The sequence below is a fragment of the Stegodyphus dumicola genome, chromosome 10 (assembly GCF_044657685.1).
Source record: "Stegodyphus dumicola isolate Sdum_Otavi_A_Nest chromosome 10, ASM4465768v1".
NCBI classification, from domain to species: domain Eukaryota; kingdom Metazoa; phylum Arthropoda; class Arachnida; order Araneae; family Eresidae; genus Stegodyphus; species Stegodyphus dumicola.
Window position 1 is genome coordinate 25,107,282 of NC_140777.1, and position 13,514 is coordinate 25,120,795.

At 31.0% G+C, this 13,514-nt stretch overlaps 1 protein-coding gene across 3 annotated transcripts in view; it reads right to left on the reverse strand.

Annotated features, from left to right (window-relative positions):
- The window catches only part of SMC2 (structural maintenance of chromosomes 2), a 169,523-nt gene that overhangs the window by 92,371 nt on the left and 63,638 nt on the right, over positions 1-13,514 (reverse strand). For all 3 annotated transcript variants that reach the window (XM_085824803.1, XM_085824802.1, XM_085824804.1), the window contains 3 exons: positions 12,268-12,405; positions 9,652-9,792; positions 5,879-6,028 (listed from right to left, as the gene is read on the reverse strand). In XM_085824803.1, the coding sequence (XP_085680929.1) occupies positions 5,879-6,028; positions 9,652-9,792; positions 12,268-12,405 (429 nt within the window). The remainder of the gene's footprint in view (positions 1-5,878; positions 6,029-9,651; positions 9,793-12,267; positions 12,406-13,514) is intronic.

Below are 13,514 nucleotides of genomic sequence, written 5' to 3' on the forward strand. Positions count from 1 at the left end.
AAAAGTTCCAATGTCAATAAAACTGTTTGACATATTAGCATAACATTTTTTTTTTCCTAATGTTGCAAAAACAAACACAAAAAAAAAACATTATGATATCAAACATTTGCTTTTTTTTCCTTTCACTTTATTGGTTACTTATACATTCGTGAGGGATCCTAGAGAAGGCGTCTGCATCCAAGTTTTTAGCTCCCGGTTTATGCATTACCATCACCTGGAATCTAGATGACGCTAATGCCCATCTTTGTAATCTAGCATTACGGGGTATCCCTTCGGTCAAATACTTTAAAGGGTTATGGTTGGTATGCAAAACAATTTTGTTTCGAATTTGTTTAAAGCCCAAATATGCTTTTCTTTCTATAGTACTCCATTTAGACTGAGCACTAGTTAATTTTTGGCTAGCAAATGTTATAGGTCTGGCTTTCCCATACTCATCCCATTGCAGAAAACATGCTCCAGTACCTATTTAGTGAGGCGTCTGCATTAATTTCAAAAAGTTTCCATATATCCAGCATATATAAGGATGATGCCACACACAATACATCCTTTAATTCTTAGAATGCCTTCTCTGCTGCAGTCCCCCAGGGTATATCATTAGGTGCAGATTTTCTCTTAAGATCAGTTAACGGCCTAGCTATTTTTGCATAATCTGGAATATACTCCTTATAGTAATTGTATAATCCTAACACTGATCTTAATGCCTTTTTGGTTCTAGATGACTTCAACTTTTTAATGATCTGCAATTTCTCCAGATCCGGGCCATGTCTGCCCAAGCCTACTATACGACCTAAATACCTAACTTCTGATTTGGCAAAAGAGCATTTCTCTTAACTAGGCGTAAAGTCTAATGTCTGTAAAGTACTCGGTACAGCTTTTAAATGTAAGATGTTCTTCCCTCATTGATGAATAAACAATTATGTCATAAATGAAACTTTAACCTGATGTTAAGGGATACTTTACTAAATTAGCACATTTAATTTCCCCATCAAACACAACATAGAAAGATTTGATCAATCTGCTCAACTGATCTTTCTGTGCCTTATCTAAATATTTCCATTCAACTGAAATACCTGTCCTAGTTAACAGCTTTTCTACTTTCGGCTTTCGTTGAATAGTCGCAAGCTGCACCTCTCTGAATTGTGTCAGCTTCATAAACTATTTGTACTGCATTTATGGGTTGTATGTACTTCCGCAACTTATTTTGATGCAAATGTCTAACCGATTCATCTGGTAATTTCACCAAATATGAATGTGGAGACTATTTCTCAACTATTTCTCCTGGTCCTATCCATTCCAAGTTTGTTTGTTGATGTCGGTATTAATACTAATACCTCATCTCCTATCTCAAATTCTTTTTCTCTAAGTCTCAAATTATGATGATGAACATATTTCTGTTGCTTAGTTTCCGAATTTTCTTTAGCGAATTTCTCTGCCTCCTGTAACCTATTTCTAAGTGAAACTAAACATTCAGTAATGGATTTCCCAACTCCTTGTGGTAACATCGGCTCATCTACCCAACTTGATTTAAGTTTCGCTAGTGGTCCAACTGGTACATGACCATACATTAACAAATATGATGAGACTCCGGTAGTTGAATTCAGTATCTCCCTATAACAGCATAATAAATATTATAAGTGCTCCTTCCAGTTTCGTTCTTGCATATTTATTGCATCATGCAACATTGATTTCATTGTTCCAATCCACCTTTCTATTAACTCGTTTGACAGTGGACAACCTGGCATAGAAAATTTTGGCGAGGCCTCTAATCAGCTCAAAAACTCTTGTGTTAGTTTAGCCTTAAAGTTCATTCCATTACCCATGACGATCATTCTTGAAACTCTTGTTTGCATGAAAATCTCAGCGAAAGTGTGACAGGTAGCCTTTGCTGTCACCACTTTTAGTGGAACTGCCTCCGGCCATCTGCTATGTTGATTGACTACACATAAACACATACTGGTGCCCTCATAAGAATTTCGGCTCAATTGGCCGTAAATGTCTGCATTTACCACTTCGAAAGGAATTACAGCCTCTCTATTGCTGTAATTGGAGCCCTATTCTTCACATTATTTTTCCTTCGTAGCTGGCATTCCTTGAAAGCTTCGCACCACTTTCGAACGTCTTTCGACAATCTTTCCCAACAAAATGACATTTTAATCCTTTCCGTTGTCTTCTTTGCTGTGAAGTGCCCCCCTTGTAAGCTTTTATGAGCCAACCTCAATTTTTTTCCCCCACCTCATCGGGGAATAACTAATTGACTACAATGCTGCCCATTGTAACTTCCCATATGGTACAAAATTCCCAACTCTAGCCAATACCCATTCTTGTTGTTATGTGCATCCATAAATGCGCTTCTCAAACCATATTCTGCTTACTCCTGTCTAAAAGGTTGGGTTTGTGATAGAGGTTGGCTATCATCTGGCACTTGCTCACTGCCTCCTGATTCTACTTCCTCCTCAACTTTACTCCTTGTCAACAGCGTAGTTCGAGCTATTTGTGCCTCACTTTCAATCTCAGGACTGGTTTTTTACAGATCTGTCGGTTCTACGTCCAAGTTTCTCGATACCTCATCAACTCCCAATACTAGTTTTTCTTCCTTATTTTCTCCCCAGTAAATATTCCTTTGTTTCCTGAGGAGTCTAAAATCTTGAGGTGTCACTAGTGCCTCTTGAACATATACATAAGGCTGCAAATCCTCTTCTCCTGACCAGATACTTATAGGTACTGTAACTAATTGGGCTTCTACCACGGGTTCTACGGCGGGATGTAACCATATTTTCCCTCCAGACTCCAAATATTTCTTTGGAACTACCAATTTTTGGATTACCGTAACTTCTGCTCCACCATCAATCACTCCCTTAAACCTACAGTTGAATATCTGTAAGTTGATCTTAGATAATTCCCCATTTGCCCTAGTTATTGGAAATTCTTTTGCATAGTTAGCTAACTTCATTCCTATACATATTTTATTTAATCCCTTAGCTTCCACGTCTCTAAAAGTATTTTGCTAAGGGAGGGAGCTTCACATTATGCTAGCTACATTTATTTATTAACTAACCAATACTAATTTATAAAAAAATATTTTTAAACATATGCAGGCTTCTATTACAGATCAAACACTATTACAAAGTATAAAGGTCAAAAATGAAATTAAGCAACTTTATTACTGCAATTTTCTTATTAGAAATATATAAGAGGATGTAACAACAGATAATAGATAAATTAATTATCTAATTAAAAATTGTAATCTGACTTTGGATTACAGTCTAATACCTTGAATAAGAATTTGCTATTAAAATTGTTTTTAAAAGTCTTTAAAAACAGCATTTTGATCTTTAACAGTTAAATTCCACTTTAAGTAAATAAGAATATGAAACAACAGATGATCGATAAATGCAATCTGAAGATTTTAGATGACAATCTAACACCTTAAAAAAAGAGTTTACCATTAAAAAACATATTAATTAAAAAAATTAATTTAAAAACTTTAAAAGCTGAAATAAGTAATGTAATATGCGATCTACCACTTTCATTCAGTTGTCTTTTAGATAGTGCTATTAAAACACTATTTTAAAATTAAAAAGTGGAATAAAAGGATGGGAAACAAAATTATTAAAACAAGAATCAGTTTTAGTGCTGCCATCTAAAAAAATAACTAACAGTTGTAAACTACATACTACATGATTACCCTGTAATTTTATCTTTATATTTATGTTCCAGTTTAAAATTTGAATTTTTTTAAAAATAAACAGATAAACAACTTAAGGAATTAATCCTAAAAAACTGAATATATGATAACAGTTTACCTGATTAAATGTATTACGTTTGGGAGGAAAAAAAAAGAAAAAAAGAAAAAAAAAAAAAAAAATCTCAGAAATAAAGAAGTTTTTTCATTTTGCAAGATATTTTTCAAGTTCCATAGTAATAAATAATATATTTCTGCTATAAAATTTCTACTCTTACATTACCAAGTCTGTCAAAAATAACCCATCGTTGTCATAATAAAACCTTGTAGCAGCAGATATATTGTTGGCATCAAAAAAGACTTTTAGAAAGAAATTTCCTTTCAAATTGGTAGAAATTTACTTTCATCTTTCAACAGGTAAAATTCTTTGTAATTTTGTAAGATAATGGGTAGATCTGATTTCATTCAGTTGCACCTAGTAACAAACTTCTTACCATCTAAAATAATTATAGACTATGTTACATGTCACTTCATTCCAGCAATCTTGGTCAAAACTCATCACATAAAAACTATTTAGCATAAATGTCAAGATTTTGGTTCCAGATTTTTTAGCATTTTTCTGCTATTTCATATTAAATAAACAAGTTATTCTCACATCAACAGGTTGCAGCTCATTTGCACCAGCTTGGATGGGAAAGGGGAAAAGAACAAATTTTAGATTGAAAAATTAGAATTTGTCAGATAAGTAAACATCATTCCATGAATATATGAATATTTCTCAAACATCATGACTTCAAGATTTATAACTTAAGATATTTTCCAACATGATTCTTGGGCACAGCTGCTGCAATTAAAAAAAACAACACCTGGAAGGCATGATTGTATGATTTTAGTCAAAATGGAAATATTGATGAAACATGGTTTATTTCCATGCGTGTATACATCACACTATCGATGTTGAAAGTGCTAAAGCAATAACACATCTAATGTTCTCAGCTGAAGTTGATCGCTAATATTGTCATGCGTATTTATGCATATATACACTATAGCAATACATTCACAGTCATGCTTCTGTTTTTGGTAATTGCACAAAATTGGGTAGAAAAGAGATGAAAATGTTGTTACATGGGATTTCATAACGAGCCAGATTAAGCAATTAGGAGAGATGCATTTGGCTCACAGACCAGCTTTTGCCCATTCCTGATTTAGACAGTTGAAATTCAGTACCCTGCCCAAATCAAAAACCAGAAGAAAAAATTCTCTAAGGATGACAATATTAAGCAAAGAAATAAATAAGTAGATTTTGGCAGAACCTATGGAAGATGGATTAAATGTCGGTTGGAATAGATGTAATGAAAATTTTAACCTACCAACATGCTTGTAATTAATGCATTCTGTGAGCATTTACTTGAAAAGGTCAAAAAAATCATGTAAACATACTGCAACTGTGATTTCTTATGGCATGACTAATCAATTGTACTCACTCAACACATTTTGATTATTAGAGAAAAGAATATGAATATTTACTTTTGACTCACAATCTTCAATAATATCTACAGGAAAAATAAAGTGCTGGAATTAAAAACTAGCAAAATGCATATAAATAGCTTGGAATTTAATCTTAAATTAATTAAGGAACAACATAGAGTTCATTCAAAAAAAATGTTACATTATCAACCTACTGAACTGAAGATTGGACTCCATATGTATAGTTGACTCTGATAAGAATGCAGATATGAGCAGTCGACAAGATTCCAATATTGTTTTCAAAGTGCTGAATAATATACCTATTTATTAGCGGATATCATTGTTATAATTAAGTAGAATTCTACTATCATAAAAGTATTAATTGCATACATTTACAGCTTATATTTTTCCTTGATTTTTAGAGAAAAATATTTTCTCTGGTTAGTGAAGATGAAATTAAAGTGTGTACCACAAAATTGAAGAATTATACCATATATATATATATATACTATACATACATACATACATACATACATATAACTGTGTGTGTGTATTTTCTAGTTTCATCTTACTGACCAATATTTAAAATTGCCAAATAAGAGAGAAAACAGTAAAATAAACAGTAGAGACCTACAAATAAATTCATTTGGAAAACTGCAGCAAATATAAGACTGCAAAAGTATACAATTATTTTATGATAATGTGAAAATAATAAAAATGAAAAATTACATCTTTGAAATTTTTAGTTAGCTCGGCTTTCTTCTTCACTTCTTCCTTTAAAGCATCTTTTAAATTTCTGTGTTGTGTATCAGCTTTAGTTTCAGCCACTTGCATCTGTTTTAATTCCTCATCTAATGCATGAAGTTTTTTCCCTCCATCCTAGAAATATAAATTTCCAATTAAAATAATTAGAGTATGGAACACAACCAATTTTAGAATACATACGAATTAAGATGGTCACTTATATGAATAAAAATAAAGATGCAAAAAAATGTTAATGTATTATAAGAAACACCTGTTATGAAGAACTTTAACATTTGCAAGCATTTCTTAAGGCCCGTCCACACGAGTACGCTCGAAACGTAGCTGACAAACGTGCTTTTACGTTACCAGCATAAAAGTGTCCAAACGAGTACGCTTGCGAAGAGTGCGTTTAACCAATAGAAATATTTTGCGCAAAAATCATGTGACGCTGTAATATAGCATCAACAGAGCTGTATCTTATTACTTCGCTGTGCTTCTGTATGTTTGTGGAAAGTTGTCCGAATCAGATGATTTTTTTTATAGCTGAAACTTTACTATTAAGTGCAATTATTAAGCAGAGGCAAAACCGCAAAAAATGGCAAGAAAGGGTCCAAAAGATTTATTTAGAGCAACTCTCCCTATAACTTGTTCAAATTTTCAGTACATAAAATGCATTTTATTCATCCACTCAAGTTCAAATACAATTTTTTAAACTTGTAGTGAATGACACTTGATGTTAATACAGCTTTTTCACATATTAAAATTTTTTTAATTTTTAATTTAAAAAAATCCGTTTGTATTTTTATTTATTTATTTGTACTTTTTAATTTTTCTTTGTGGACCTAACTAAGCATTGACTTCCCCTCCCTTCAGGATGAGTATCAACCAGTTTGACAGACTTGCAGATTCTATACTGTATGAAAATTAGGATTTATAAAATTATTTTGGAATACAGTATATAAGGAGAATTAAATTACTTAATTCTCTTTATATACACCATCCACCATATAATAAAACCAACTTCATATTTGTTTAACATCCCCTCCCTTAGTCTTTTCTTTTTATTTATTTTCGAATTTAGAATGAGGTCCAAACTTTGGACAGTTTATGAGAAATTATGTGCATGATAAAATATGCAATAAAGTAAAAATAAAGAGAGAATTTATAGATGATATATGATAAAGAGATGCAAATATATTATTACATAAGGATTTCTATTTGCAATGCACATTTTTAAACTAAATTAAAAATAATAATAATGAATAAAATAAGAAATGAAAACAATTATAATAGGTAATATAAGAATATAATGATTCATGATTAAATATAAGAAACACGTTTCAAAATGAAAAAAGCTAACTGAATTATATACTATACTATCTACGGGTGAGGTTCGAACTCGCCACCTTTCCATTTAAAAAGCAGCGTACTGACCACTCAGCTATCTGTGATAGCAGTGTTCGTAGAAAATAATGTAACAAGTATAAGTCGCTGTAAAGGTAATTTAATTAAACTTCAATAAATGATTGCTGTATGACACAAGTTGTAACTTTCCTCCAAAATTTCGTAATTGTATTTTATCGAATACTCTTTCACAGTCAACTGCTTTATTTTAGAAGTTGTTATATTGCTGAAGTTAGTTTTTGGTGTATTTAATATTGGGATATTTATAGAGCTTTTTATTACACATGATAAAGCCAATATTTATAATAATTAAGGTGAATTTTGAGGCAGAAACTTTGATATCGTAGAAACTGTAATTTATTTAAGTTCCTATTACTTACGGTGTTATTAAATAGGTGAAGCATATGGATATACTGGTTAGATCATTGCTTTATAAATATACAGTTTTCCCCTTTAATGAGAATTTTAAATTTATACCAATATATACGGTTTGAGAAATCTGCAGATGGCGTGAACAATCCTGATTATTTTATTGCTGTATACAGTTATGATATTTCTAAGCAAAAACTCATCTCTGTGTGGTTTTGGCGCCATATTGAAACGGGTAAGCAAGAAGGTTTTCTGATTATGACACGTGATAAGAACTCGGTCGGCTATTGGCTATACGCACGCGTCACAGGCGAAAAAGCTGAACAGGAGTGAACTCAGTTTTACGTCTTCTGCGTCACACGAATTTACGCCGGCATCAAAAAAGTTACATTAACTACGTTGCGAGCGTACTTGTGTGGATGGGCCTTTAGAAGTTCTTGGATATCATGCATAAATATATATTTTATGGAAAGTTGTTCAAAATATGTCTTATAAATAGGGTTAGTCTCTCAAAACCTAATTAGTTAGCAGCAGCATAGATATTCAGTGGAATAACAGGTTAGCCTGTTATTCCACTGAATGGGGATTCTGAGTTAACATCTCAGCTGCTTGAGTAATATCACCTTACTGTTGCTTCAGTAGTTACTATGGATACATGGAATAAAAGGTTAACTTAGTCAATATCCCCATAAATATTCAATGGAATTCAAACAGTACAGCATTAGGATTTCAGATAAAATTACTCAAACTTTAGATTTAAAATGAGAATTTCCTTTCAATGAATTTTAAGCTTCATTAAAAGCCAAAACTTGAAAAAATTAGTTAAGTTAAAAGCCATGATTAACAAGTTACTTTTTTTCTGTTTTTGTTCAGGCTGATCAAAAATATTTTCTTTCTTTCCTAAATCATTTTATTTTTGTTGGCAAATGCACCTGTAACTAAATTTTCAGTAGAAAGCATAAGTGCGTAGTATTTACAAGGACACAGTTATAAAACACTTCATCAAGCATTTCTCAAGAAATCTGGAAAAAAAAAAAAGTCTAAAAATGTGAAGTGTCCAATGACGTTTGTTATACAATGTTATATGTGTTTCAGAATATTTACAATCAATGACAAAAATAAACTTTTGATAACACTGGTCATCAGTAGTGTCACTGACTTATGGGAAGACATCTTTAATCAGAAATTAGAGAGCATTTAGAAATTTTAAAAAATTAGATAGCATGGGTATATGTAACTAATTCATTATGAATGCAAGTCTATACAGATCTAAAGCAGACGGTTTTGTGTGTATTTGAAATGATATACATATGAATGATTAATAACAAAGTCAAGAATATCACTTCAGTAACTATAGAAAAAAGCATAACTAACTTGCAAGAAGAGTAAGTCTTAATAATGTTTAATATTTTTTTATACTGCAGTCATTTATCTTGTTAAATGACAGCTCTAATTAGCTAATAGGAATTTATGGAGAAATAATACATGTATTTATTAAATATAAAATTATCATTTATTTTAATAATACTGTATAATCAGTCTCAATCATTTTAATTATAATTTACAAGCAACAAAGAAATTACCTGATAAAATATTAAGCAATCTGCAAGGATTCCCTCAGAGTTCCTAGCCCCCCCCCAAAAAAAAGTTCAAAATTTATTTTATAAAGTGTTAACCAAACAGGGCCTTAGTAGTATATCCAATACCTAAAAGAAACTCTGCAGTGGTTTGAAACGTAGCAGCAATAAAGTCTGCATTTTATGATCTAATTTTAGCAAAAAAAATTGTAACAGAAAAGTATTTAAACTTATATTTTTAATACAAAAGACAGTGCATCCCCCCTGGAATTCAGAATTCAGTGGTCTATCTGTGACAAATGTTTAACATAAAAATAAACCATAAAGTTAAGCATAAAGATGAATCACCTTTACTTTTATTTTGCAGACCAAAATATGTCAGAGTACAAAAATTAAAACTAATATTACCTCATCCATCTTCATCTCTATTTCACTAATTTTTTTATCAGCTTCTTCAAGCTTCTTCTTAATTTCAGTAATTGACTGCTTGTGTTGTTCAAACTTATTTTGTAGTTCCTTTTTCTCATCTCCAGATTTGTTAACTAATTCCTACAGAGTTAAGTTAAATCACAGTATAGTCAGATAGAGAATCAATTAATGATTAATTACTAAATAAAGCTCAATATTTAAAAACAATTCCTTTTACAGCAACTAAAATTGAATACAAGACAAAATATCAAAAATTAGAATAAAGATTTCTAAATTTAAATATTGTAATGAAGCTGATTCTTATTAATTTCATTGATGATAAATATAAAATGATCATTTAAATATGTTCTTCCTTTAAAAAACTGAAACTGAGTTAATTTTTTTTTCATATAAACTAAAATTTTCATGTATAAGAAAAATTAAGAAATTTCTATACTTGATTCAAATGAAAAATATATTTTAAAAAATACCCTATGTGAACACAAGGGTTTTCAGCTTGAGTTTTCAGCTCAAAATGCATTTTTAATGCCCACCACACAGACACTGTATGCTTACAAAGATCCATGTCTTCTTCGAAATTCAAACCAGTGCCCATCGGTGCAGCCGTCAGTGTTACTAACCACTATACCATCTATATAGCCCACATGGCTAATCCTCCCACAACTGCTGAAATGTAACACAATTCACCAAAGTTTAATGTTAAAGAATAGCCCTATTCTGTTAGCAAGATGTGGTGTTAATGTTCTTACACATGCACATCATTCTAACCATAGCAGTTAATTTAGTAAGTCGAGATCATAATCAAGCAACAAAAAGCATTCAGTGTAACTGAATTTGCTATACATGTCTGGTTACGACTGCTCAATGAGCATTTTATTGCAAATACACAATTCATCCTCCCAAAAATCTTATGTTGGCTTCGTCAGTTTTCTGAAAAGCGGTGCATTTTCAAAAACAAGAGTTCTGGATGGCCATGTATGAAGAAAATATGGAACGGATTTGTCATATGTTCACTAACAGTCCAAAAATATTAACTTGACCAGGAAACAGAAAAGGCAAATGCTTTGTACAACCATATGGAAAGCTTCGAGAAAGTAAATGACTGCATAATTACAAACTGCATAATTTACAGCTGGTATAGATGTAATTTGGCTGAAATTTTCTTTTATTTAATCCCTTGGTATGAAAATAATTTTTCTATTCTTGAGCAAAAAAGATTCAGTAAAATTCAGCATAAAAAATTCAACAAACTTCTTACCGTCGAATTTCTGCTGAACCCAAAATAAAGAACAAAAAACTGATTTTTGCAAGTTTGTTCTTGATGATCTCGGTATAGATGATTACTTCATATTTAAGCTTTCATTTAATAAGGGAAGTTTCACACTAACAGTAAAGTCAACCAACATCATGCTCACATATGTGTGATACGTAAGGGTTGAAGGAAGGTCGGCACCTGTGCATTCGTGTAGGGATATATTAGGTATCGCCGAGTCTTACTAAATGTTAAGCTTCTATCCTAATTTTGAGGGAGAACACCCTGAGGAGCGGACAAGGTTCTAGCAATTCTCTTTTCCTACCATCAAGCTTTTGCGAGGACTTTTGGCTAACCATGTATTCTGAATGCCCGTTTTCCAAATAGACGCTATATGTTTGCAAACATGCATGTCTTTCCTGAAATTCAAACCTGTGCCCATTGGTGCAGCATCACTAACCACTATACCATCTGAATGGCACACATGACTAATCCTCATGCAGCTGCTGAAATGGAACACAATTCACGAAAGCTTTTTTTTTTTTTTTTTTTTTTTTTTTTTTGTTATATCACAAAACAAAATTTTTGAAGCATCCTCTTACTGCCATTACTTACTTATATTTGCTTCAGGTACGTTGGTTTCCACAGTTTAAAGAAGCTGGAAACTTCAGCAAAATGGAGCATCACAACTCTAGGCATTTGTCTGTTCGTGAATACTTAAATGAAAAATTGCCACAGTGGTGGATTGGTTTTGGAGTAGATGATGACTTCTCTCTTAATGAGACACTTCCAAGAAGTTCTGATTTAACTTCCTGGAATTTTTTTCCCTTAAAGCTACATAAAAGATAACGTATTTTTTCCACCATTCATGCAAACATCAATGAAAGTAAAACACAAATAACTGCAGCAACACAAACTGTAACACAGAACATGCTGAAAAAAGTGAGGGATGATTTCTTCAATTAACATAATCTAATCCATCTTTTTGGTGGAGGCCACATTGAATATTTATAATTTTATACACTTTAAAAATGCTATTCTTGATTTAATTTTTACAAAAAGGTTTAACTTTTTTAGTTTTGTTATTGTAGTGTTTCAGAGTTCAGGTATTCTTTTGAAAACACCTTATATAACTGGAATTACTTAATTTTAAATAAAATTTAAAATAAATCAATTTTCTTAAATAATACATATTAATAGTTTGTAACCTTCCATTTAAAGCTCAGCAATAAAAAAATTCTATCTTCATACCAAAAGTTTAAGTAAACAAAAATTTCTGCCGAATTATTTGAAGTAGATTAAAACTCCTATTAATAAAAAACAAAGGTTATAGAAAATCTTACCTCTGTTTTTAAATAATCCCATGCAATATATATTTTTGACAAATGCTCATATTCTCTTACAGCTTTAGTGTACTCATTATATTCTTTGCGTTCTGCCTTTAATTTCTCCAGTTGAGGACAAATGTGCTCATTAAGCATCTGAAAATTAAATAATTTTAATTTCTTTAAAAATATAAATCACTTTTCAAAACAGTGATTCTGAAAAATCAATAATCTAACACTTACAGAATAATACATATTTCAAAAAGTTTAAAATTATACTTAAAAGTTAACCATTTATTAAAAAAATGCCAAAATATGAAGATAATTGCATTTCAGGTATTTTACAAATAAAAATCTCAAATTTCAATTTCCGTTTTAAATACGATTGTCAATTCATGCACATACCCCACTTTCAAAAAAAAAAAAACTTTAATACATTGAATACAGTAACTGCAAATACAAAACCATTTGGATCAGATAAAAAAAATCATACTAATATTAAATATAAATAAATGAAAAGTTAACAAGAAATAATAATAAAATTTGTGATATATACAAATAAACAGCTACAATAGAAAAGTTTAACATTTCTAAAAAAAATAAATAAAACTACCAGGATTCTAAAATAAATTCTAGTAGTACTGATATTACAAATTTCTGAAAATTCAAATTTTATTTGAGACATTATTACTAAAGATATCAAAAACAACAAATCTTGAACATAGAGAGATTTTAACCATGATAGCAACACTGATGGAGATTCAGCTAGTGTGGCTGAATTGCTACCAAAAATATTTTAACAAACCTGCTATTTAAAATAGGTATAACCATATATAAAATTAATCAATAAAATGAATATAAAATATGAACAATTATATAAAAAGAATCATATATAAAATTATTATTAACTAGGCAATGGACTTAAAATTTTTTTTAAAAAAATGATTAGTTTGGTTTATTAAATTATGGCAAAGCCTCAAAGGTTATCTGCCTAAGCAGAGGGATGCTTTATTGGAGTACTTTCTATGGGAAACTGGCTCATATACACACGGAGAAAACCACAAAAACACCCATGCAGCCAGCCCATTTGCGAGGTTCATGCCTCAGACTGAACTACTAATGTTCAGTAACTTTACCGCTTGGCCGCTGGTGGGTTTCACAAAAGTTTGAAATTAAAGACTTATCCTACAATACCTATAATACTGCCTTTAATTCTAAGAGAAAGACAAACAACACAAAATGTACAAGTTTATTATGTCAAAACA